The following is a 23385-nucleotide window of genomic DNA, read 5'->3' on the forward strand; positions in this document are numbered from 1 at the left end:
AAGGTGTGGTTTAATGTTTTGGTGGGAAATATAATATTATAATGTTGTTAGTTATTTACAAATGTAAGAAATAACTAGGGAGTAATAACATATTTACCATCAAAAAAAGTTTATAACATTGACAATCAACTTAATCATCGTTGATTTCTGTCAATCTAACAGTTATAATTTATTAAAAATTATTGGATCGTATTTATTAATTAATTATTAATTCTCATAAATTATAACTGTTAAATTGACGAAAATCAACGATAATTAAATTAATTATAAAAGTTGTAAATTTTTTTCATGGTAAGTATATTTTTATCGTAATTACCCTTGTAGAAAAACTTTGTCTTGTTGAGCTAAGTACATTCATATTCATATTTTATGCAACTGGATGCAAAATGCCCAATGATAAAGGAAATTCCTATGCAGGGTTTCCACAAAAACAAAATGATGTTCTTCTGCTTCAAATCAAGTAGTTATTAGGTCATCACTGTTTGTTTACTAACCGCCATAGAAGAAGCTTATCCACTAGTGATGCAGAAGCTGAATATTTCCAAAGTCCAAACCACCTCTACCTTGACCAATTTCGGAGGGAAGTCCCAATAGACCTAATAAAGAGACAAGAGCAACAATGAACCCCTTGATGTAGTACAACACTACAACTTACGTTAAATAATTTAAAAAAAAAAAAAACACATTTTTACCTAATGATTATAGCATATATCATTTAACCCTTCAAACTTAATAGTTTAGGCCCGTTGTGATTTCATGTAAAATATAAAAATGTCTTTATTATATAAAATTTCCCAATATTAAATATACCGAAATTAAAATCAAAACCCTAAATATATTCCAAAATTTTCAGTTTAATTTCAGCGAGTTCTTGGTCTGTTGGTGCTGAATTCAATTTTTTCCCCCTGCATAGCCAAAGAGAAATCTTTTTTGGCAATCTGAAGACCCGTTGAACGTTTCTGAATTGTTTTCATTTGATTGGAGCAATTCTTGTTTGCCCGGTTGATCGTTTTTTTCTTTTCAACTTACATGGCACTTTATGTTCATTCAGCGGACCCTCCGAGGAAGTTTTTAACTTTGCAGGAACAGTGGTTGATTTCATACTATAAGAGTCTTAATTTAAAGATTTTGTATTTTGTAATCTATACTGATTGTAACATATGCAAGATTCAGATTTTTCTTGAAAAATAAAAGAAAACATAGGTGTGGCCGTGTGGGTCACTACAATATATTGAAGAAATCATATAGATTGTTGGCATAAAATTGCATCCTATAAAGAACCCCACCAACGAGCATATTTTTGGTACTATGGGAATGAATACCTGTAGAAAAAATGAGACTTAACTGCTAATAATCGTAAGAGGATGGGTATAATGATAAAAGTCATTTATATTACTTTTTTCCAAATTGAGTAAAAGATTAACTCAACTTTCGTTAGTACGCGAGTATTGAAGAAAATTTCCCCACTAACAAAAAAAAAAAAAAAAGCTAAAGCTAATTTCAAGCAGATCTTTAGGGATTATGAGTTAGAAATTATTCCCATCTCTCTTTCTTTTCCTTTTTATTTTTTCATATTTTCGTTTGTCTTGCGTTTTCTTTATAAGCATGTCTGTTTAGTAACTGGAATTATAATGACAATGATTTGGTAGGCGGGAATTGGGAAGAGAAAAGAAGGAAAGAACAAACAACTTCTCAACTCTCTGTTTCTTAGTAGAGTTGATATCGATAGTGGCGCATACGTGGTTGTCCAAAGAACATTCTAATTTCTAACTTAATTGTTTGCCATAAGTTTTGGTTTCGGTTGAGCCTTTGATGATGTTATTGAAAGACAAATCTCATTTTAATAGTGATTAGTGATAACCAGAAGAACTAAATTTTGACTATGTTTGGATAGAGCAGAGACATAAGATTTGGAATGTTCAATTGTGTTTACGTTCTAGTCCATATAAATCCAAATAATAATGTTATCAGCTATTGGAACATATTGTAGGACTGTATTGTTAATATATCCAACAGTTTTCACAGGTAAATATATGAGTCATTTGGAAAGGTGATGCCTTAGGCATTCAATTCCTTATAAAAACCTTCCAAGAGCTTACCTATATATGTCTCTGTTGAGGATCTGAGATAAACTCCTCTCAGACTCAGAATATATGTCCAACTATTTCCGAAAGTCCACGAGCTTGAGGTAGATTAAAACGGTGGAATAACGTAGAAGCTATAGTTAAACTCTGAAGTTTGCCTTGGGCTGCTATGCAGAAGGGAACTGCTAAACTACAGGTGGCAACCCCAAAAATAAAACCACCAAATATAAAAAGAACTGGCCATGTCTCCTTTTTAGCTAGAAGATATTAAAATTACATATAATCAGTTCCTTTTGTTATTCAGAGGAGTTACACCACTTTAGACGATCCATTTATTTACTTGTAAGTGCAAAAGCATTGAAGTGATGTGCCCAGTACTTTGGATAAAAACTCAGAGAGAAGAAGGGTTGAGTGGGATTGATAACATGTATCAAGTTTCAAGGGTTGAGTGGGATTGATAACATGTATCAAGTTTCAAGACATGACGAGAGCTTTCAGACATAAGAAACAAAAGCCAATTGATTTTATTAAGTAAAAAAATAATTTAGAAATAATAATTGAAACCACATTTTCTCTTTTGGTTCCTTTATCACCTTTCTTGTTCATATCAAAGAATTTTCTATCTGCTAGCATTCACTGTGTACTTGTATGGCTTCGTATCAAAAAATCCCTCTGAATCCTCTTTTTAGAGAACTCTTAAGACCTTCACTATGAGAACTAGAGAAGCTTGTGGATAAACTTTTAGTTTAATCCTCTAAATGACCTGCCAACATTTCAAATTGAGACAGATCACTGGGCCTTAAAGTCAACATGATATCCAAGAGAACTAGTATGCAATATTAGTATAAGAAGGAATTACCTGAGCTTATGGTATAAGATTACGACAAGTTGTATCACATGGATATGCACAGTCTATTTCATTGCTTCTGTTTCTGCTAAAATACCAATCACCAACCGCTTCGGCAATAGTCTGTAAAAAATAGAGCAGTTTAACCATGTCGCTGACTTAGAAAATTCACTATGCTGAAAGTTCGAGGATCACTTCGTTTTTAAGTGTAAACCTTAAATTTTTGTTAAAGAATCGAATATTAAATAATATAATACTACAATGACGACACATAGTTCAAGATCTTAGACTGTTATATTTTATAATTCGAACTCTTTCTCCTATTTTACACAGGGTTTCGGCTTGATTGGTCATCAGAAGTCTGGGTAATAAGTTGCACAGCATAGATGTTCACTTAACAAATTAGTTAAATCTCACATACTAAAAACAAGTTTATTATCATGTCTCGCTGTCAATGAGTAAGATTGTTACCTTGTTGTTTATTCTTGGAGAATCAGCTCCAAACCATGTATCTTGCAATTCACTTTGGCAATGAGCAAAACATGAATTTATGAACATTCCCACTCTTGTTGAATATATGTCGAACTGCCTTAAAGCTCCAAGCATGTGGAGCCTAAAACCTGAATAAAGTGCACTGAGTAAGGAAAATCAGTTTTATTTATAACGAGAAGGAAGAATTTAGTTAATGACAAATTATGGAAGAGGAACCTTGCAAAATATTAATTTGGTCAGGTGTGCACGCCTCTGGGTTCATCTTGCAGTGATTCCAGCGTCCATGCAAGTCAGCAGAAGATGGCACCAATATATGATGGAACTGTTGACATTATAAGTTTATTCATCTCATAATTCGCCAATTATATGAATTAAGATAATGTGCAATATAGGAAAAAATATGTCAAAAAATATTACTTGGAACACATCATAGGCAGAGTTCAAGATAAAATATGGTGTTGATATGTATTTCAACGCATATTGTGGAAAGAAGCACTGCATGGAAACATGACAAACATCAAAATCTTGTATAATTTTCTTGAGCTAATGATGCAACTTCATGGGAAAACATACCAAGTATGGAAGGTACAGCTCACTGGTGCAGTTTCTATTCAGGTTCTGCTCCACCCCCTGTTGCACAAGACACTGGATAAGTACCTCAAAACATAAGCACGTATATATGGCGCATTTATTGAAGACTACCTGTAATGAAACTAGACTCTCGACGAAGATCCTCATAGTGTGCTTCAAACTTATATCTGTTCTGCAAAAAGGGTGGCAAAGGAAATGTTAATATTAAGATTTTGGAGAAATTCAGCTGAAGATTATGTTGAAATTACTCAAGATAGACTAAACATACTCGTCAAGAAAAAAACCCGCATCACTCAAGCATTTAACTTTAGCATTAATTGGCAAATACTTGGTGAAATCGTCGCAATGGTGAAAGGTAGCTAAACCTCCTGCTGAACATCCTGAAAGCAAAGCCTAGACAAGAGATACAAAGGTATTATAAATTTCGTTCACATCATATAATACAATCAGTTGACATAAACTGCTAGTAATATATCTTTAGTTGAGAGAACAAACGAAAGCAAACACCATAGAGGAGTAGTGTACCTTTCTTGCCCTTCCCAAACCCTTTGGTAGAAGGTCGTGAATAATGGCTTCCCAAATCCTTTGCCCTTTGAAATAAAGCGTTGTTGTCTGATGTTCATATCACAAACACGAAGAGTTACATTATTCAGTAAACTTGATTTTATACTGCAAGTAACAAGATACATGAAAAATGTTGATGTAACACTAATGCCCGTGATGTTAACTAAACCATTACCCTCCCGAATTTACGGTAATTTTCCTTTTCTTTTTCTTTTTTACAACCAGAATTTGGTCTGGTTTAGTCTGAAATCTGAAACCCTGAACCTTGGGAAAGTCACTCCCTCACATACGGACCTAGGGGAGACTGGAGAGGCTGGGTTGGCCACCGCACTACCCCTCCCTGAATTTTGGAATTTTTTTAATAGGATAAGACAATGTGTCTATTTTTATTTTTTTTATGTCTACTTTACTAACTAATTTTTTTTTATCATGTTAAATCATAATATCATCAGAAGAAAGAATTATTAAAAATTAATTGAGATTTTGATATAATAAGAATAGGTAAAATAGATATAAAAAAGATTACCAAAAAAAAAATAGTTATAAAAGAAATATGCATAATATCTTATTCTTTTTTAATATATATATATATATATATATATATTATGGGCTTAACATTTCTCAAGCTACCGGAGATAACTTTATCTCCGGCTACTAAATCATAACCATAGAAAGATGGATCAATGGTGATAAATGAAGAAAGAGAAAAAGAGAATCATAATTATTCAAAGGTGAATCAATAAATATAAGAAGATAAATAATCAAAACGATGTAGTTTTGGGATGATCGGAAATAAACTTATCTCAAGCAGCTTGAGAAATATTTTTCCAATATATTATTCTACCTAATTTTTTTGTCTACTGTTATATATTAAATGGAAAAATGTTTCTGCAGTTAATACAGATAAATTATTTGCATTTATTCTAAAATAACGTCGATTGGGTATTAAAATTTTAAAAAATTATAAATATAAAAACTATTATAACTTTAAAATAAATTAAAATTATAAAAATACTATGATTTCTGCTTAAGAATAATGTCGTATCGGGGAGAGGCGTTGAGAAAATTACCCCATTGTCGAACACACCGTCCCCAGTAAATGAAGCTCCATCACAATATCTCAGCTTCACACGGTTCCAATTGTAAAAGTCTGGTATGAACACCGATCACAGACAAACGCAAGATTTTAATTACAAAAAAGAAAAAAGAACATCCAAAAAGATAAAGTCTAAATATTAAATAGGAAACAGAAGAGAAAAAAAAAATAGTTCGCTTCTTTCCATACATATTTTAACAAAGCGATGACAGTTGCTTAGTTTTAAGGTAAGTTTATCTGAATCGTTTAAAAAAATTATAATAAGACTAAAGTGTTTATAAGGAATTTTTTTCTTTTATAAATCACATATCATGTTACAATGAATAGTCATTGAAATATGTAAAGCAATTAATTCGACTCAAAAAAATGTTAAGGATCAAACTTGTAATTCTATAATGGGGAAAATGTATGTCATTTTAAAGGATGTAAAATTGTGTCATTTTAAGAGAGAGAAAGAGATAAATAAATGAGGAGAGAGAGTTGACAAAAAAAATAAAGGTGTGGGTCTCACCTCTTTATGAGAGTGAAAGGATATAAATTGTGTCATTTAAAAGGATAAATATTTTTCTCTTGTTATCAAAAAAAAAAAAAAAATTTCTCTTCTATAATTATTTTGGTTCTTATATTATAATAAGCAACCAATTTAAGTCAACAGTTTAAACTTGAACTGAATACTTATCAATTCTAAAGTGAATGTAGATAAATTATCTACATTCACTCTCAAAACAACGTCGTTTTGGGTTGAAAAATTAAAAAATTATAATGAGAAAGACTATTATAACCCTGAAATAAATTATAATTACAAAAATACCTTGATTTCTGCCTCAAAACGACGTCGTTTTGGGCTCACTGTAGATAAATTATCTACATTGTAAAAAAATCGAACTCATTATTTTAATATTATATTTCTCTAACAAAATATTTGTATTATTGTTTTCATACATCTACAAATTTAATATTTATTAACTTTTTTTCGCTCTACAAAATTGGAAAATGTTTTTTTTTTTCATGCATGAAAAGAAGCAAGGAATGGGTCACGGAACTAAACTGAAGATACATTACCTCACAGTTGATACGATAACTTTTTTTTATTCTACAAAGTGGGAAAATGTTTTTTTTCTTGAGTAAATACCTTTTCCTCAAGAAATTTTACTATGCTCACTTTAATCCCTAACAAATAAATAAGTTATTCGTGATCACTAAAAAATTCAAAGTGGACCAATTTGAGTTCTTTTGATGAACTAATGTGAGTCTTTTTTGAATTTGCGAGGGACCATAATTTCAACTAAATGGGTCCATTTTGAATTTCTTGAAGATCACGGATACATTTTTTATTTGCTAAGAACTAAAGCGGACATCGTAAAATTTGCTGAAGACAAAAAAAAATATTTACTCTTTTTTTCTTCACGAAAAGAAACAACGCATAGGTCACGGATCTAAAGGCAACATATATTACCTATCATAATGCTCACATCATCCCAAATAATTTTAGATAGAAACACGGTATGTCTACAACAGCTGAGATGAAGAATGGTAAAGTGGGGATTAAGAAAAGAAGAAAATAAAGAACCACAAGAAACAAAGACAGTTTAGAGTTATGAAACGGGAATGGTGGTATTTGTCATTTCACAGTCACGAGCCTAAATGACAACAGAAGCATACAAGATTGGTAAGCTTTATGCAGAAGAAAGCTAAGTGGAAAATGGAAGAAGGTGAAAAAACATGAGGTAGCAAAATAGGCAACAAGAGCACGTGAAAGGGAATCTGGCGGTACATGGACGCTATTGTGGAGCTTCACTCGACATTATTGGATTGCCCTGTTTGTCAGTTAACCATAGTTTCTAAAATCAAAGGACAGCTAATTTATAAAGACCACCGCCACAGAAAAAGTACAAAGTAAAATTAAAAAAAAAATACCTACGATGATGTTACCAATTAGAAAAATGCTAGTTGTTTTCTGGGCTTAATTATGCCCTCCCTAGTTACCAAAAAGGAAAAAAAGAAAAATGCTATTAGTACGTCTATCGTATAATGTCTATATCCCTTTATCCCCGAGGCTGTGAAGAGGAATTTGAGTAATTTAAAAAATTAATAGTACTTATTCTTTAATGTATATATCTATCCCTCAGGCAGTTAGGAGAAAATGTTTTATTAATCTCAAGTTAAAGGAGATAAGTTATCTCATGTCATAGAGATAAACTTGTGGGGTCCACTATCTGAAAAATAAAAATAAAATAAAAGAAAAAATAACACAGTTATCAAAGGGAGTAGGGAGAGAAGTTTATCTCATATAACATGAGAATAGTATTTTCCTAAGAGAAATTTGAATAATTTAAAGAGGTTATAAACTCAATTTTTCTTGTAGTTGCTGAACCAAAAACAATTGTAATATAAAAATATTAATGCCTGCAATTGCACACATCAGCACATATATAGACAAGAAATCTGGACCGACCCGGCCGGATCGATCCGGGAAACGATAAACCGGTCATATAACCGATTCGGTTGAAGCAACGGACGGGTCATGCATCAAAGTCAGTGCGACCCGGTCTGACCCGATCGATTTTCGTGAAAATCGATGACCCAGTCGGTTAACCGATGACCCGGTCCGGTCCCAAAAGAAATTCAAATTTTTTTTTTCAAAAAAAAAATCATAATGGACATATTTGAATAGTTTTCTGCTTATTGACTTACATAAATTATATACCTACAACACTAATATTATCTCAATTATGCATTATACAGAAAATTTTGATTTGATTTATAGTTAGAGATGTCGTTTTCTGAACCTAAAGTCTCGTATCACGATCATTATGTTTTTGTTAGATCTTTTATTGAATAATAATATGTGATTTATTATTTTTTTATATTAAAATATTTGAAATCTTTATCATTTTTTTAGATATCTGAGTATGTTTATAATTTTTTAATATAAATTATAAAATTACATATAATTACCGGGTCATGCGATTGAACCAGTGACTCACTGATTGAACCAGTGACCCAATACCTCGATCAGGTCAATGATCGAGCCGGTTTTAATAACATTGTATATAGGTCCCTGTTGTATATAAGGTTCAAGAAGTTATGGCGTAAGCATAATTATTAATTGATATCCTTTCAAGGATATATTCGTTTCAATAATCAAGTGGATTTGATAAGAAATCTACATATTTATCAACAAAACTATGAAAAAATATATACACTATGAAAATATTTTTGAAAAATATCTTTTTCTAAGAAATATTTTTGAACAAATTTTTTAATTGAAAAAGTGACATTATATACAGTCAATTATATATTCTATTAAAACAAAGGGACCTTTAAATTCAAGTTATTATAATTCTCAAATAAAAGAAGAAAACAAAACAAAGCAAAAGTTGATTTACCTGGATTAAGGGTGGCATTGTTGCTTAAAATACCAGAGAAGGTCTCCCACTCGGTCATATAGCGTGTTGAGCCCCTGCGAGTTTGCGCTCTGTCCAAGCATGATCTCATGTCATTGCACCACCCACCTCCCTGTCATGTACCATAATCGGTGATTAACATTAATGATTTATGACTACCTAACCAAGTTTCTTCAATTGGGATTTAGGCTCCACCATGAATCCATGATTGCTAACTGAACTCACTAGCTGCATTTTAACCACTTTGTCATTTCAATTCAACATTTCAGATTTCCATCCCTTTGCTTTGATTCAAAGTTTGGTATGAAACTTTATTCTCTGACATGACACTTTATGGTTCAACATTGCTTTCTATCTTTGACTCCACGCTATCGAGACACACCGCTTTTGTAAGTGTGGAATTGTTATGACCACCCTTTTAAGTATTGTTAGGTAAACAATTACTAGTACGTTTTACATGTACAAAATTTGTACAACAAACATTAAAATACTATATATACATACAAAAAAAGAATAATATGAAAAGTACATACTATATATATAAAAAAAAATCAGGCATATGATTATTGTTTTAGTTTTATCACTAATAAACTATAGTAAAAAATCCTGCATGGATTTTATTTGTTTAAGCATAGCAATTATGTACCAATTAAAATATTAGGTTTATTAAAAGTCGGTGAGATTAAGGTATATTTTAAACTTCAGATTTTCCAACACGAGGTTCCTAAAGCTAGAAATGGTTTGCCTGTATGGGCGGGTCATTTTCCTCATAAATGTCCCGTTTCTATTGTGTAGATGACTCGTTAAATATGTTTCTTCCTGCGCTAAAAAATAATATTGATTATAATTCGAATAATTTAAAACGGTTAAAAAATATGTTTTTTTTTATAACTAATTTCCAAGTCCAACCCATGCATTAGGGATTGCAGTTCTGGCCTTCTGGGTCTTTATGCTTATCCACTGACTCCACACTACATGATAAATTAAAGCATCTTTATTAAAAAAATGTATCACCTCTCTCACACACTAGCTAACCACCTCCAACTGTTGAAGAATATACTCACCCCGCGGGCACACACTTATAAGGACCACTCACTCTTCATGTCGCGTGTTTAGGAACACTTCGTAACCCTTTATATAACACACCTGCACCGTTATAAATGACCTTTTGACTCATTCACCTCCTCAAGGCCTCTTACAAGCTACCACACACTACACACCATCATTTTTTTCTTTGTTCACAAGGCGGAAACCTCCTTCATATGCCTAGTTCATTTATACCAATGCCTTTAGCTCAGTTTATAGAACAATCAGACAATCCTCCAAATCGGGACGTCCCGCATATTCATAACCTAAAATCACCTTTAGTGGCTGAAATTTTGGGAAAGGAGACAAAATTATATTTATTTCAGTTTAAAATTAAGAGAGAAAACCCTTTTTTAAGGGTGCGAAATTATATATAATTCTGAAATTTACTTGACACAAAATATGTCCCAAAACTGAAATTTTGAGAGAGAGAAACAGGCGTCCACCCTAACTCCTTTCAATCCACCCGTGATCACCCTGCATGTGGAGGGAGAACGGCGGTATACCAAAATTATGACACCATGAGAGGTCTTGAATGAGAAAAATCATATGTGGCAAAATGATTTGGCTCGCCCAATCCCGAACGTGGGTTGAAAAGTCTAATTGATCATATTTTATGATGAATTGACGGGTCAATAACATAAAAAATAATTAAAAATAAATTATATTTTATTAATTTTATAATATTAATTATTTTCATTTCATATATCCCTTAATTTTTTTTCTAATCTCAAACTTAAATATATGCTAATAATCAATCAGATATTGTTTAGAAACTTATTTTTGTCTTTATATATAGATAATTTTTATCATAAATAAAAAATTTCTTCTTTATTTTTCTTAGAGAAGTACTAAGATAAAAAAAATATATATCATTAAAACTTAGTGACAAATAAAATACTACCTAATAGTAAAAAAAAATGACTCGTGAACCAATCTACCGCGAACTCATTTTGACCCACAACCAAGCGGGACAGGTTGAGGCGAGTTAAGTTACATATCTCAATCCACTAACTCGCCCAATTTTGACTGATTGACACATCGAATTCAGCTCATATTATCACCTCTTAAAAAAAATATCTTGTCACATGTCGATGGTTGTTTTAGGGCATATTTGGTGCTTATACTATACGTTGTGACATTTTCAGTTGTTTGGTGTGATCATCGTATAGTATAAGCTTATACAGCAGAATCCCTTAATACATCAAAACGATATATAACTTAATCAGGCCTAAGGGGGTGGGATTAGGCCTGATAAAGAGTTGATGTATTAATATTGTTTACATGTACAATTCTCAAGAACTAATATATCGTTTCAATATTAATATATTAAAATATTTTTTGTGACATATTAATTTTTAAAATATTGGAGGATATTATCTTATACAATATCATATCTTATACTATACACCAAACATGCCCTTAAATTTACTTTTATTAATATAATTGCACCCTGACCGTTACAATAACAGCTAGACCCAAATTAATTTAAAGGAAGTACATTAAAATGGTGAATTACCTCAAAGTTCTAATTTTATAAAAAAAAATCTATTTTAATTATTTACTATTAATTCATTAGCACTAATTTTAAAACTAAAATTAGTAAAACAAATAATAAATTACAAATTGGAAAAAATTATTATTTAATCAACAATAATATATGGAAACTATTAAATCCTTTACAAAATCAGCTTTATAATCATTTTAATTACTTAGAAAAGGTTAATTTTTTTAGATTTCTAAAGTTTTAAATTTCAATAATTAGTTTTTATCCAAATAATGAAGAATATACATGAATAAAACTCTAATATAGTATGGTATTTCTGTGTATAAAAAAAAAAAAATTCTCATGTTATGATTTTTCGATTTACGTGTATTTCTTTTTTTAATAAATATGAAGTCTATCATTAATTTAGTCACAACATAAAAATTTAATTCTTATGCAACATAAAAAATGAAATGCCGTAAAAAAAAACTGTGATACAGCGATGACTACTAAAATTTCGATTCAGCAACAAAAGGCCAACCACGTCAGCATTAAATTGTATCTTCGGCGCGGGGAAGTGAAACAGCAGATTCCATTTCCCCAAGGCAGTCCGCGCGCAATACTCTAGGCGGACGACACAAATACGCTGTCGTATAGCGTTTCGAAAACAACCAATCGTCACCTTTCTCCCCCAAAAACCACCCCAAAAAACATCGACACCACTTTTTCAAACGCTACTACAAAACAACGCTAATTTTTTCGTTACTATTTCACACCATATTCTATACGTTTTTTTCTAAAAGGTCTTGCAAAATGCAAATAATGCATACATTAGATAGGATGGATATGTTAATATATCTATTCTCTTTTCGGCATCATTTAATTTACCTTATAGTTTAGAAGAAAAAAAATTAAAAAGGGGAGAGAGAAAATTCAGTGTACCTCAAATTGTAGCAGCCAGTTGTCTTGTCCAGCCCCATATCCTCTGTCCAAATGATACGCCGGGACACTTCCATCCAAACAAACTTCAAATAATTTACGAAGTTTTAATAATTAATAATAAATTAATATAAGGGATATTATTTCTGCATTAAAAACAGAAAAAATGATATCTGTTATAGAGAGAGGCCTTTCTTTCTCTCTCTCCCTCTCTTCCACAGATATCGTTTACCGTTTGTTTTTAATGCAAAAATGATATTCTCATTAATATATCGTTAAACGTAGAAAATAAAAAAATAAAAATAACTTACGAGCACCAGTAGCGCGAGCATTCTGAACCAGCGTCATTTTCACCGAAAGCCTTCCTTCTGAGCGAACGCGCCATGGCGCCACCGTCGTTAAACAGAAGAACACGAAAGCGACGATGACGTTCATCTTCAAAGAAAATAAGATAATCGAATTATCCCTGGATTCTGAATCTATAAGGAAAAATAAAATTAAGAAAAGAAGATCTGTGCTCACTGTCACTGCGCTGTTTTTTTTTTTTTTTGGGTTCTTCTTCGTCTGGATTTGGTTTTGAGGCAGGAGGGGAATAAATAGAGAAATCACAAGAGACGCAATGGATTTAGATTAGCACGACACATACGAATGAACTGAATTGGAAATCCACGTAAGTGACATAGACTTCTCATGGATTGCTTAAACAGAATGGATAGAGTTCAATTCTGGGTAAAAGTAATTTATTCGCGTCGCCATCACTATAATATTCATCACTATAATAATAATAATGATAATATGACATAGACTGGATCTAAAAACTAAAAAGGAAAAAGGAAACCGTGAAAGGAATGAAATCGGAGAATCTGTGTTTATGTGGTTCAGAATTGCAGTTTGTTGAAGTAAAAAAGAAGCGGAGTCGTAAGGTAGAAGCTTTTTTCTTTTGCTCAATGTTGGAATGTGATCAATGAAATTATGGGTGCGCCTTGTCGTGTTGAGAACGGAGGGAATTGCATCTTGAAAAATAAAAAAGATGAGAAGAAATTGGACGGAAGCTTTTGGTTACGGAGGACCCACCACGTAACAGAACATGGATCAAGAGGGTAACCAAACCATGTTGCTGCGGTGGGGTTCGGTTTTTGGTGTCATTGAATCTTCAAGCTATTCTCAACTTCAACTAACTTCTGTTAATACTTCTTTATTTTATTAATATTTTGATTGGTTTTTTCTTTACTTTCTATATTCATTAGGAAAATAATTATCTCATGTTGCATGAGATAACAGATACAAAATTGTGAAGTCCGTTATTTTTTCTTTTCTTTTTTAAAAAAAATTGTGGAGCCCACTATCTTAACTCTGTTGCATGAGATAAATAGATCCTTATGTATTATTATTACTTTTAAAAACTAAAGGTGTATTGGATTAAGATTTTAAAATATTATTTTAAGATAAAAAAATTTGTAACTTTTAAACGACTATATAGAATTGCAGTGACTTTAAAGACTTTTTAAAAGAATTTTTTTAAAAGATTTTAATAAATTTTATAAGATTTGATTTGATAAAATGAATTTATAAGATTATAAAAAATCATATAAATTTTTAACAAACATTCAAAATTAAAAGAGTTAATATAAAAATAACAAAGAAATACAATGATATTCATTAAAAAAATAAAGCATAATATAATTTTCATAATCAATAATTTGATGTAACTTTATTATAATCACAGTTTATATTAAAAAAGGAAAGTGATAACAAAAAAAAAAACAAGAATCTCATATGTTATAATGTTTGCTATGACTTGATAATTATTTATTGGCAATATACTGTTTGTACAAATTCTGCAAATGTTGGGTTTACAGATGAAAAAGTGATAGCATGGAGCCAGTTATATAACCCATATAGGTACTCACCAACCCAATCTCACGAATTCAAATGATTATATAATATTTACCATAAACCAAACCAACATTAAATAGTTCAATCAACAAACAATAAAAAAAAAATTGAATGAACTAACGATTATGTAGGAGGAAAAGAGAGCACATGCATACATTGTTGTCTCCGATTGAGATCCTATACATATACAAATTGCATAATAAACATGTTTATTGTCAACTCTATGATAAATATATCAAAATAAAATAAAATGGAACACATCATTATAGACGACAAGTACAACCATAAATCATAGCAATGCCAAAACAAGAGAAAACATATAAGTAAAAAAAGAACATACTTTGAGAAAAGACTAGGGGAGTGTTTGGTTCAGGGTAAATTTTAGGGAAATGTGATATATAGGGAAATTGTTGGAAAGTGAGATAGGTAGATAAAAGGAAAAAAAAGTTGTTTGGTTGGAAAAAAATTTACCGGAGAAATTAGGTAACTTTTTTAAAATCTATGTTTAGTTGTAGGTAAAATATAGATGGGGAAATTAGGTAAGTTTACAAAAATAACCCTGATTGTACAATATTTTTACGGTGGCATGCTACTTTAATCATCTGTTGTTTCCTTTTTCTCAAGGTATTTATTTTGTTTTTTAATTTGTCTTTGCATCGGTGATTTTCTTAATTTACTTTTGACTTAGATTTTCCAGCAACTGAATACTGAGGTCTGGTTAGGGGTGCAGAAGTTCAAAGTGGTGATGGAAAATTCTGCAGCTTGAAAAGAGAAGTGGAGACCCTTCAGCTGTGGCTGGGGCCTCTATTTTGGCTTCTCTTTCTAACCTTAGACAGGACCTTACACAATGGAAATCACCATCTCAGACCTCCAGTAAACCTCGCCAAGGTGCTGATGTCTCTAGTCATTCTGTTCTTCATGATGATACAGAAATTGAGCTTGATGGCTCAGAATCAGCTCCAAATATACGTAGTGACTAGTGATAAAGGAGGTGATGTTGGAGCAAGCGACAAGAATTCAACAATGGATTGCGACCTAGACGCTGGCACAGAAGGGGTACGCTCGTCTTTGGCATAAAAAATGGTGTGAGAAATTGTCTTGCTTTTTGTAAATACCACCTACGTGAAGGACATCCTTGGCCGACTTTTTGAGGACGAAATGCTATGCATCTACGTTTCCTATGCATCTACGGTAGGTGGCTAAATGAAGAAGGACAACAAAACAAACGCACCATTCTTAGTTTCCCACTACTGATATATCTATCATTCTGAAAATTTACCCCAAACCAAACACCTCCTAGAGTAATTATGAGACACTTTAATAGAGAAAATCTCAATAAATCATAGAGGTTGGGTTAAAATTGTGAGAGAAACATGCTATTTATACTTCTCACTCAAAAGTCTCACAAAATCACATTAATAGAAAAGGGTTCACTTTTTTGCAGTTACTGCAGATAAGTTATCTGCAGTAAGCCCAATACAACGTCGTTTTGGGACGGAAATCATAATATTTTTGTAATATTAATTTAATTCAGGTTATTATAGTCTTTATAATTATAATTTTCTAATCTTTCAATCCCAAAACGACGTCGTTTTGGAAGTAAATGTAGATAACTTATCTGCATTAACTGCAGGAATATTTTTCTAACTAGAAAATCCAATAAATCGTCATATTTTTTAATTTCACAATATTATTTTTCCTTTGTTTAATATCCTGATTGAATACGATCAGATTTAGACCACTTTAAAATAATTTTTTAAAATTCTAATCGAATACCATGTGATTTTTTTTTTCAATCTTTTGAAATCCTAATTGAATACCAATGATTTTTGTATCCAAAAATAATTCATTAAATTTTTTTAAAATCTCAATCCAATATACCTCTAAGTTATTCAAAGAATATAGTGTGGTTTTTTTTTATCAGTTTCTCTTCCGTTTTTTATTTTTTTCTTCCCTAATTTAAGTAAAGACATTATAATTTTTTTGTCCAAAATCTCAATTCAATGATGAAAATTGAACACATAACATAATACAAACCATTAAAATCTCACACCAATCCTAGTGGCTTGTAAATATATTATAATCTTGTATTAAATAATGACATGGTTTAGGAGAATGGATTTGTCAATGCAACTTTTTGGAATGTTGCGTAAGTTATGGATCTACGAGTGGGTATTTTCAGGTATTTTAACCACTTTGTCTGACTCTAGACTCGCATTGCTGTGTGTTCTTTTCTGTGATGAGAGCTTGGGGAAAAGAAGGAACAAGTGTAGACTTTGGTAGTCTGGGAATCTAATCATGGTAGGTCCATTTTGTTGTCCAACTTGTGCTTAACTAACTCGGTGACGTTGGGTAAGGAAAGGCTTAGATCAGGACCACACATGAATAAGATTTTCATTACAGATAATGAGAGAGAGAGAGGATATAGGTTTTTTTTTTTTTCCTTATTTCTCTTATGAATGTGATGATGAGAGAGAGGATATAATCAGATGAAAATGTTGCCCAAAAACAAATTCAGAATTATAAATTACAAATAAATTTGAATTAGCCACGATATGTAACTAAGATTGTAAATTCTAACAAAACTTAATCATAAAATTTTAATTTTTTTTTCTTACTTTCTTCACGTTCAGATTGGAAAGGTGGAACCAGATGTCACTTCCACTTACTAGAAGAAAATAGGTGTCACTCAAAAACACTATAGTAAAATGTAAATAGAGGTATATTACTTTAGTTGTCACGAGCTAGGTTTAAGTGAATAAGACCGTGCTGATTTGCTATGCATGAAAGAGTATTTTTGCAACCGGAGCCCAGCCCTCTTGACTTTAAAGTTATTGGATTCGATCTCTTATCCCGTGATACAGGCTCTATTTGATTTCTATTCTGCGGAACAGTTTTTTAATTTTAAAATCAAAATAATTAAAAAACTTATTTGATATGAGTTTTCTATATTTGTTGTTCTAAAAACATCTTTTTTTATTTTTTTTTTAAAGAAAAAATAGAGAATATCTCTTACTTGTTTTTGTTCTCTTTTCCTATTTTTATTCTTAAAAGAGATAGAAATATGGACAACAATATTTCATTAATGGCATTCTGGTAATTATAATCAAACAAATTTGTTTTCTTCTATTTTCTACAAAACAACTTTTATAAGTTGTTTTATAAAATAGTTTTAAAAACAAAAAAACAAAAACACATTCAAACACACCCATATATTCTTGTTTTCAATCAGCTCAATAACCAAATTAAAACTCGTGTTAAGAGATGGGTTGGGCCAATGAATAGCTTATTATTTCTTGTCTCCACTAAGAATCTGAATCTGATTCATTTTATTATTTTTGCTTTTGAAGCAGAAAAATTTTCTGCCACGAGGATATAAAATAAGTGACTCCATCATTTTTTTTCCACTGACTCCTTTATGATTTCTCTCTCTATCCTTTTATCTATGTGGCATAGACAAATTGTATACCATCAATGAAGGTAGCAATAGGATCATATAAGAAATACAAGAATATTATTTCAATGCACTCACAAATTAAGGGTGAGATTCACTTTATATTTTTTCTCTGTCCTCTATTCTCTCTCATCTGTCCTCTATTCTCTCTCCTCTCCTCTTTAAGTTGTGAGTGCATGAGATAATAACATGAAAGCAATATTCACAATTCAACTTAAAAGTTTAAGGTAGTAAGTGATTGACCTTTAACAGTTTTATATTATATCTTTATGAGATATTCATTTTTTTTTGTTCTCCCTTGTACGGATTTAATTTCACTGTGTAAAAAATTAATCCGACCCGAAAATTTAAGTTATTAGATGAGGTTATATTAATGATTTTATATTTCTTTAACATGTTCCCTTATATAAGAGCTCATCGGACTTGAAAGGTAGATAACCTATCAAACCTAACTTGTGCTAAAAAATTCTACAATAGTTAATTATATTTATTAATAGAATAGGGGATGTAAGAACTGAACTCATGAGTCATGACCACTTAGTCACATTTGACTCTGAAATAATGCAAATAATCAATTAAACCCAAAAGTTTAAGCTAGCAAGCGAAGAACCTTTAATGATTTTATATTATATATCTCTAACAGAATTCAGGAAAGAATTAAAAAAAGAAAAACAAAAATATGAAACGATTCTTGTGATGAATAAATAGGTCCAAATGGTTGCCTAGTTGTTCGGGATCATTGATAATTTAAATATTTTTGTAAGAATTAAATTTAGGGTGTTCCCCGCGAAACTTAATTAATAGGTATTAATACCACGACCCCCTAATCAGGGGTGCAGTCAGAGGGTGTTAACGGTGGCGGTCGTCCCCTTCCTCAAAAAAATGTGAAGAAAAAATTTGTGAGTCAGGGAGGTAGAAAGAACTTTTGTCTTCACTAAAAACCATAGCTAGAAGAGTAGCATGGGGTAATAGTCACACCACACACAACAACAAGATGAATGAAATCTAGTTGTCATTTTGGCAATCTCAGAGAGAAAAATTGTGAACTATGATAGGAAAATTTATTTATTTTTTATGACTTGTTCTTTCTGTATCATTGGAACTCTGAAAAGCCAAAAAAAGCATTAAGAGTGGATATCTTTTTGCCTCAATCTACTCTGCATAAAAATATATTTTTGCCATTTATTTTCGGCCCCACATCACCAATTCGAATTTTTTATTATTTAATATTTTTAAATTATGAGTCCTCTAATAAAATTAAGAGTTTATTATTTCTCATATTATAGGAGATAAATATATTTCCTACATACACATAGAAGTGTGTGGAGTCCGTATGAATCCAAGTGAAGAGAAGAGAGAGAAAGAGAAAATATATGTTTCATACACTTTTATATGTATATAGGAGAAAGTTCTATCTCCCTGTAACATGTAAAGCATTAAACCTCATAATTAAAATGGTTTGAAGAAGCAATATTATTAGAGAAAATATATATTTAAATTAGGTTATTTAAAAAAAATTATTTTGACAACCTCTTAATAGAATTTTTTTAAAAAATAATCAACATTTCTCTTAAAAAACTAAAACAAACATAAACCAAGAGCACTTAAAAAAAATTAACAATCTTTTGAAAGTTTTTTCTTTTGGTTATGTTTTTCTTTTGACAACCCGTTACATAATCTTTAGAGACAATCACTAGTTAGAATAATTACGTATTTGCTTATTTTATAAAAATCTATTGACGAGTGGGCAAAAAAAATAAATTTTTTTTTTTGGTGTGGTACAAAAATAATAAAATAAAAATTATTATTATTTAAATAGAAAATTATAAAAATATAATCATTTTGAACCAATTTACATATATTTTGTCATACACAAGCAAAACTAGTCTCGTCCTACACAGTCAAACCACCCGTTAGAGTTTCGCCCCACCCAAATAAAACTAGTCTCACCTCACACACGTTAAAATGTTTGTAGGAGTTTTGTCCCACTTGGGCGAGACTCTATAATTTAAAATCCTAAATTGGTGTCAAAGTTAGGAGGGATGATGAAAAAGGAGCACATGAAACATCTAATCCTCCAGTCTGATCCTTTGGACATTCTTCTTCGCTCTTCTTAGAATCCTCACCTTGAATCGCCTCTGAGTTCTCTTTTTCAGCCACCTCTACCATATTCCCATATATAAAAGTCACTCTTCTTATAATCCTTTTCTCAAATTCTGGCCCATTTTTGGCAACGAATTGGGAAGTTTGATCAACAATGATTTTAATGTCCGGAGGTGGATGTATAATTCCAATGGTTCTAGAGCCCGTTTGTTTTCCCTTAAAAAAAAAAAAAAAAAAAGTAACTTTTATCTTTTTTTTTTAGAAGTCTTTTATACAAACTTTATACAAAAGTTAAAATTATTTATATTTTTATAAAAATATTTAATTTTTGATAAAAATATTTCACTTTTCACTTCTGTCTTTTTTAGAAATTAAAATTTTTAACTTCAGGAAAAAGTAAATTTTTTATTTTTTTGTGACTTCTGCTTTTTTTAAAAGCACTTATCCAAATGAACTAAAATTGATAAGTGATTTTTTTCAAGAAAAAAGCAGTTTTTGAAAGAAAAAAAAGCCTATGCAAACGGCCTTTAGTGTGGGTAACAACTGATGCTTTGTTTTGCTCCTAACTAGACGGATTCTCATCATTCTTCTCCCCAGTCACTTAAGATAGAGGGAGAGGACCTAGGTTTCCATCAGAGGGAGGAGCAGGAAGAGGCAATATGGGCAATGCACCCAGCATGATGTAAATCCCAAAGAGCCTTCAAACCTACTTAATTGTATAAAGCGAAACTGAAATAAGCATAAAAAAAGCAACTTCTAACTAACAAGAAACAAGTTCACTGCAAACAAAAACTGAAATAGAGACCACATTAGTTATACTTTTAAAGTCAAAGTAAAAGCTACGCATGCAGGAATAAGGGTTTAAGGGTTTTGCAACTTTTTAGGAACAGAATTTTGGCATTTATGCAATTTTGCGAGGGTTTTACTTGGACTTGGAGGGAAAATTTGGGTGACGTTGCTAAAGGTAAAAATTATCAGGCATTAGTTGAAGCATATGGTTGCTTTTTTCCTTTATGCAAGTTTGTGGTGATTGGTAAGTATATTTGATACTTACCTTAAATAAATATATATAGGGGAATAGAGTCTTGCCCAAACGGGGTGAGACGAGTTTCGTCTGGATGGGTAAAACTCTTACAGTTATTTCGTCTGTGTGGGGTGAGACTAGTTTCTCCTAGGTAGGGAGAAACTCCGGCAAGTGTTTCACCAATGTTAGACTAGACTAGTTTCGCTTTTGTGTGGCGAAACTCATGCAGGTGATTCGCCAATGTTGGGCTAGACTAGTTTCGCCTGTGTGTGACAAATTGAGTGCAATAGATTCGTAAATTGGTTCAAAATGACTATATTTTCGTAACTTTTTATTTAAATAATAATAAATTAATTTGTTTGCAATAATGAGTGTCTTACTTAAGATATATGATATATTTTTATTTTTTATTTTTTTTCAAGAATTAATATTGCATAAAAAATTACATTATATTAATTACAGTCACCAAGTTCATGTGCGTGTAGCTTAATTTCGGAGACCATCCTCGGCAAAATGATTGTACTAAGAAGAACTGCATGGAGGTTTTCTTAGTAGAAGTTGGGATTAGAAGAATTACTGGATTAAGGCAGTGAATTGTGTTTTTTTGACTAACGGGATCAGTCTCGTCTGAGAGGATGACAAGACCAGCCTCCACATTGGATTCAACCTCAATTCTGTCTAAGAGGTTAACACGTTTAGTCTTGGCTGAGAGGATGGCATCGGTCTTGTCTGAGAGGGTAACGAGACTAGTCTTGGCTGAGAGGGTGACGAGACTCATTGTCCCTTGCCACCGACACAGCAAAAAGAAGCTGAAATTCCTTAGATTAGTGAATTAATTAGTTAAATAAATAAATAGTAATTATAATTAGTGATTTAATTAAATAGTAATTATAATTTTAAATTCCTTATAATAGAAACCCAATTAGTGAATTAATTATTAATTTTTATAAATTATTTTGTATGTTATTTATAAAACCAAAGCACAATGTCCAAGCCGCAATAAAATATTATTGCATGAATGAACATCAATAAGCTGTAGTGATTGAGAGTACTACGACCAAGTTGTCTATGAAATGTCGGAACCATGAATAAGGTTGCATTTGGAGAGTAAGAGCAATTAAACCAAATAATAGCAACACTTGGGTGGTTAGTAAATGAGTTGGAAATCATATTTGTGTGAGAATATTTATCTCTCGAGATAACAGACAACTTGATTATAAATTTATTTCTGAGGCTGTAATAGGTAAGCTATCTTGTCTTTTGCTATTTATAGGTAATTATCTATAAATGGGTGGCACATTTATTTGTGTTGCTATTTATTCAGTTTTATAAATAACATGCAAAATAATTTATAAAAATTAATAATTAATTCACTAATTACTTCACTAATTGGGTTTCTATTCTAAGAAATTACAAATTATAATTACTATTTAATTAAATCACTAATTGTAATTACTATTTATTTATTTAACTAATTTAATCAATAATCTAACGAATTTCAGCATCTTTTTGTTATGTCGGTGGCAAGGGACAATGCGTCCTGTCACCCTCTTAGCTAAACTGGTTTTATTATCCTCTCATACAAGACTGGTTTCGTCACCCTCTCAGCAAGAACTAAACGTGTAAACTTCTCAAACAAAAATGAAGTGGAATATGGAGACTGATCCTGTCATCTTTTCAAACGAGACTGATCCCATTAATCAAACAAATGCGATTGACTACCTTAGTTGAACAAATCTTCTCATCCCAGCTTCTACTACGAAAATCTTTATGCAAACGGTCGTTTTGCCGACCATCCTCCACGTACATTGCAAGATTCACATCGTCCATTGTGCATTTGCAGCTGAAGGTTCAGTTACACTTTCACATGCTATTTAGGTATTGCTAGTTTACTACTAATGTGCAACATTGCAAGCTTAGCTAACGAAACTGTCTATCGTCCTGATCAATTAATGATTAAATAAATGTTTTGAGTAATAAATAGATATACATCAACATTTCTCATGACTTGAAAGACTAGGATGAAGGTCAAAACAAAAATTGATACGATATATTGTGGAGTTATAAATTCATTTATTGGGTTAAAGTTCCAATTTTAAGATTTGAATGTATCATATTACACATAAGATTTGCTTAGGTTCATAATTTATTTCTACTGCGACCTTGTTAGATAGATAATATTTTTTATGAAAAAACATTATTTAATTATAAATTCTGTAATAATGTAATTATACATATTATAACATAACGTAGAATAATTAACCAAAAAATCAAATCAATCACATTGGGGTTTGGACACTATCCTATTCAAATTAC

At 31.2% G+C, this 23385-nt stretch overlaps 1 protein-coding gene across 1 annotated transcript; it reads right to left on the reverse strand.

Annotated features, from left to right (window-relative positions):
- Positions 1 to 2608: 2608 nt before the first annotated feature.
- LOC133311765 (pectin acetylesterase 9) lies at positions 2609 to 13152 on the reverse strand. The gene is made up of 14 exons (XM_061512860.1): positions 13115 to 13152; positions 12904 to 13027; positions 12596 to 12678; positions 9064 to 9193; positions 5649 to 5728; positions 4540 to 4626; positions 4283 to 4407; positions 4126 to 4186; positions 3997 to 4053; positions 3841 to 3918; positions 3640 to 3745; positions 3403 to 3551; positions 2944 to 3054; positions 2609 to 2847 (listed from the first exon to the last, which is right to left on the reverse strand). Exons 2-13 carry the CDS (start codon positions 13025 to 13027, stop codon positions 2950 to 2952), a joined length of 1185 nt encoding a protein of 394 aa, XP_061368844.1. The 5' UTR covers positions 13115 to 13152; the 3' UTR covers positions 2609 to 2847; positions 2944 to 2949.
- Between the last annotated feature and the right edge of the window lie 10233 nt (positions 13153 to 23385).

This window comes from Gastrolobium bilobum, unplaced genomic scaffold (assembly GCF_033153095.1).
Source record: "Gastrolobium bilobum isolate Gb01-03AN ecotype WA unplaced genomic scaffold, APGP_CSIRO_Gbil_v1 utg8280, whole genome shotgun sequence".
Classification (NCBI taxonomy): domain Eukaryota; kingdom Viridiplantae; phylum Streptophyta; class Magnoliopsida; order Fabales; family Fabaceae; genus Gastrolobium; species Gastrolobium bilobum.

Coding starts and splice junctions, on each gene's coding strand:
- LOC133311765 (XM_061512860.1), bottom strand. CDS start 13,027: ATGAACGTCATCGTCGCTTTCGTGTTCTTCTGTTTAACGACGGTGGCG. Junction 12,679..12,903: donor TGCTCGCGCTACTGGTGCTC/GTAAGTTATTTT, acceptor AATTATTTGAAG/TTTGTTTGGATGGAAGTGTC. Junction 3,919..3,996: donor AGCTGTACCTTCCATACTTG/GTATGTTTTCCC, acceptor GTTTCCATGCAG/TGCTTCTTTCCACAATATGC.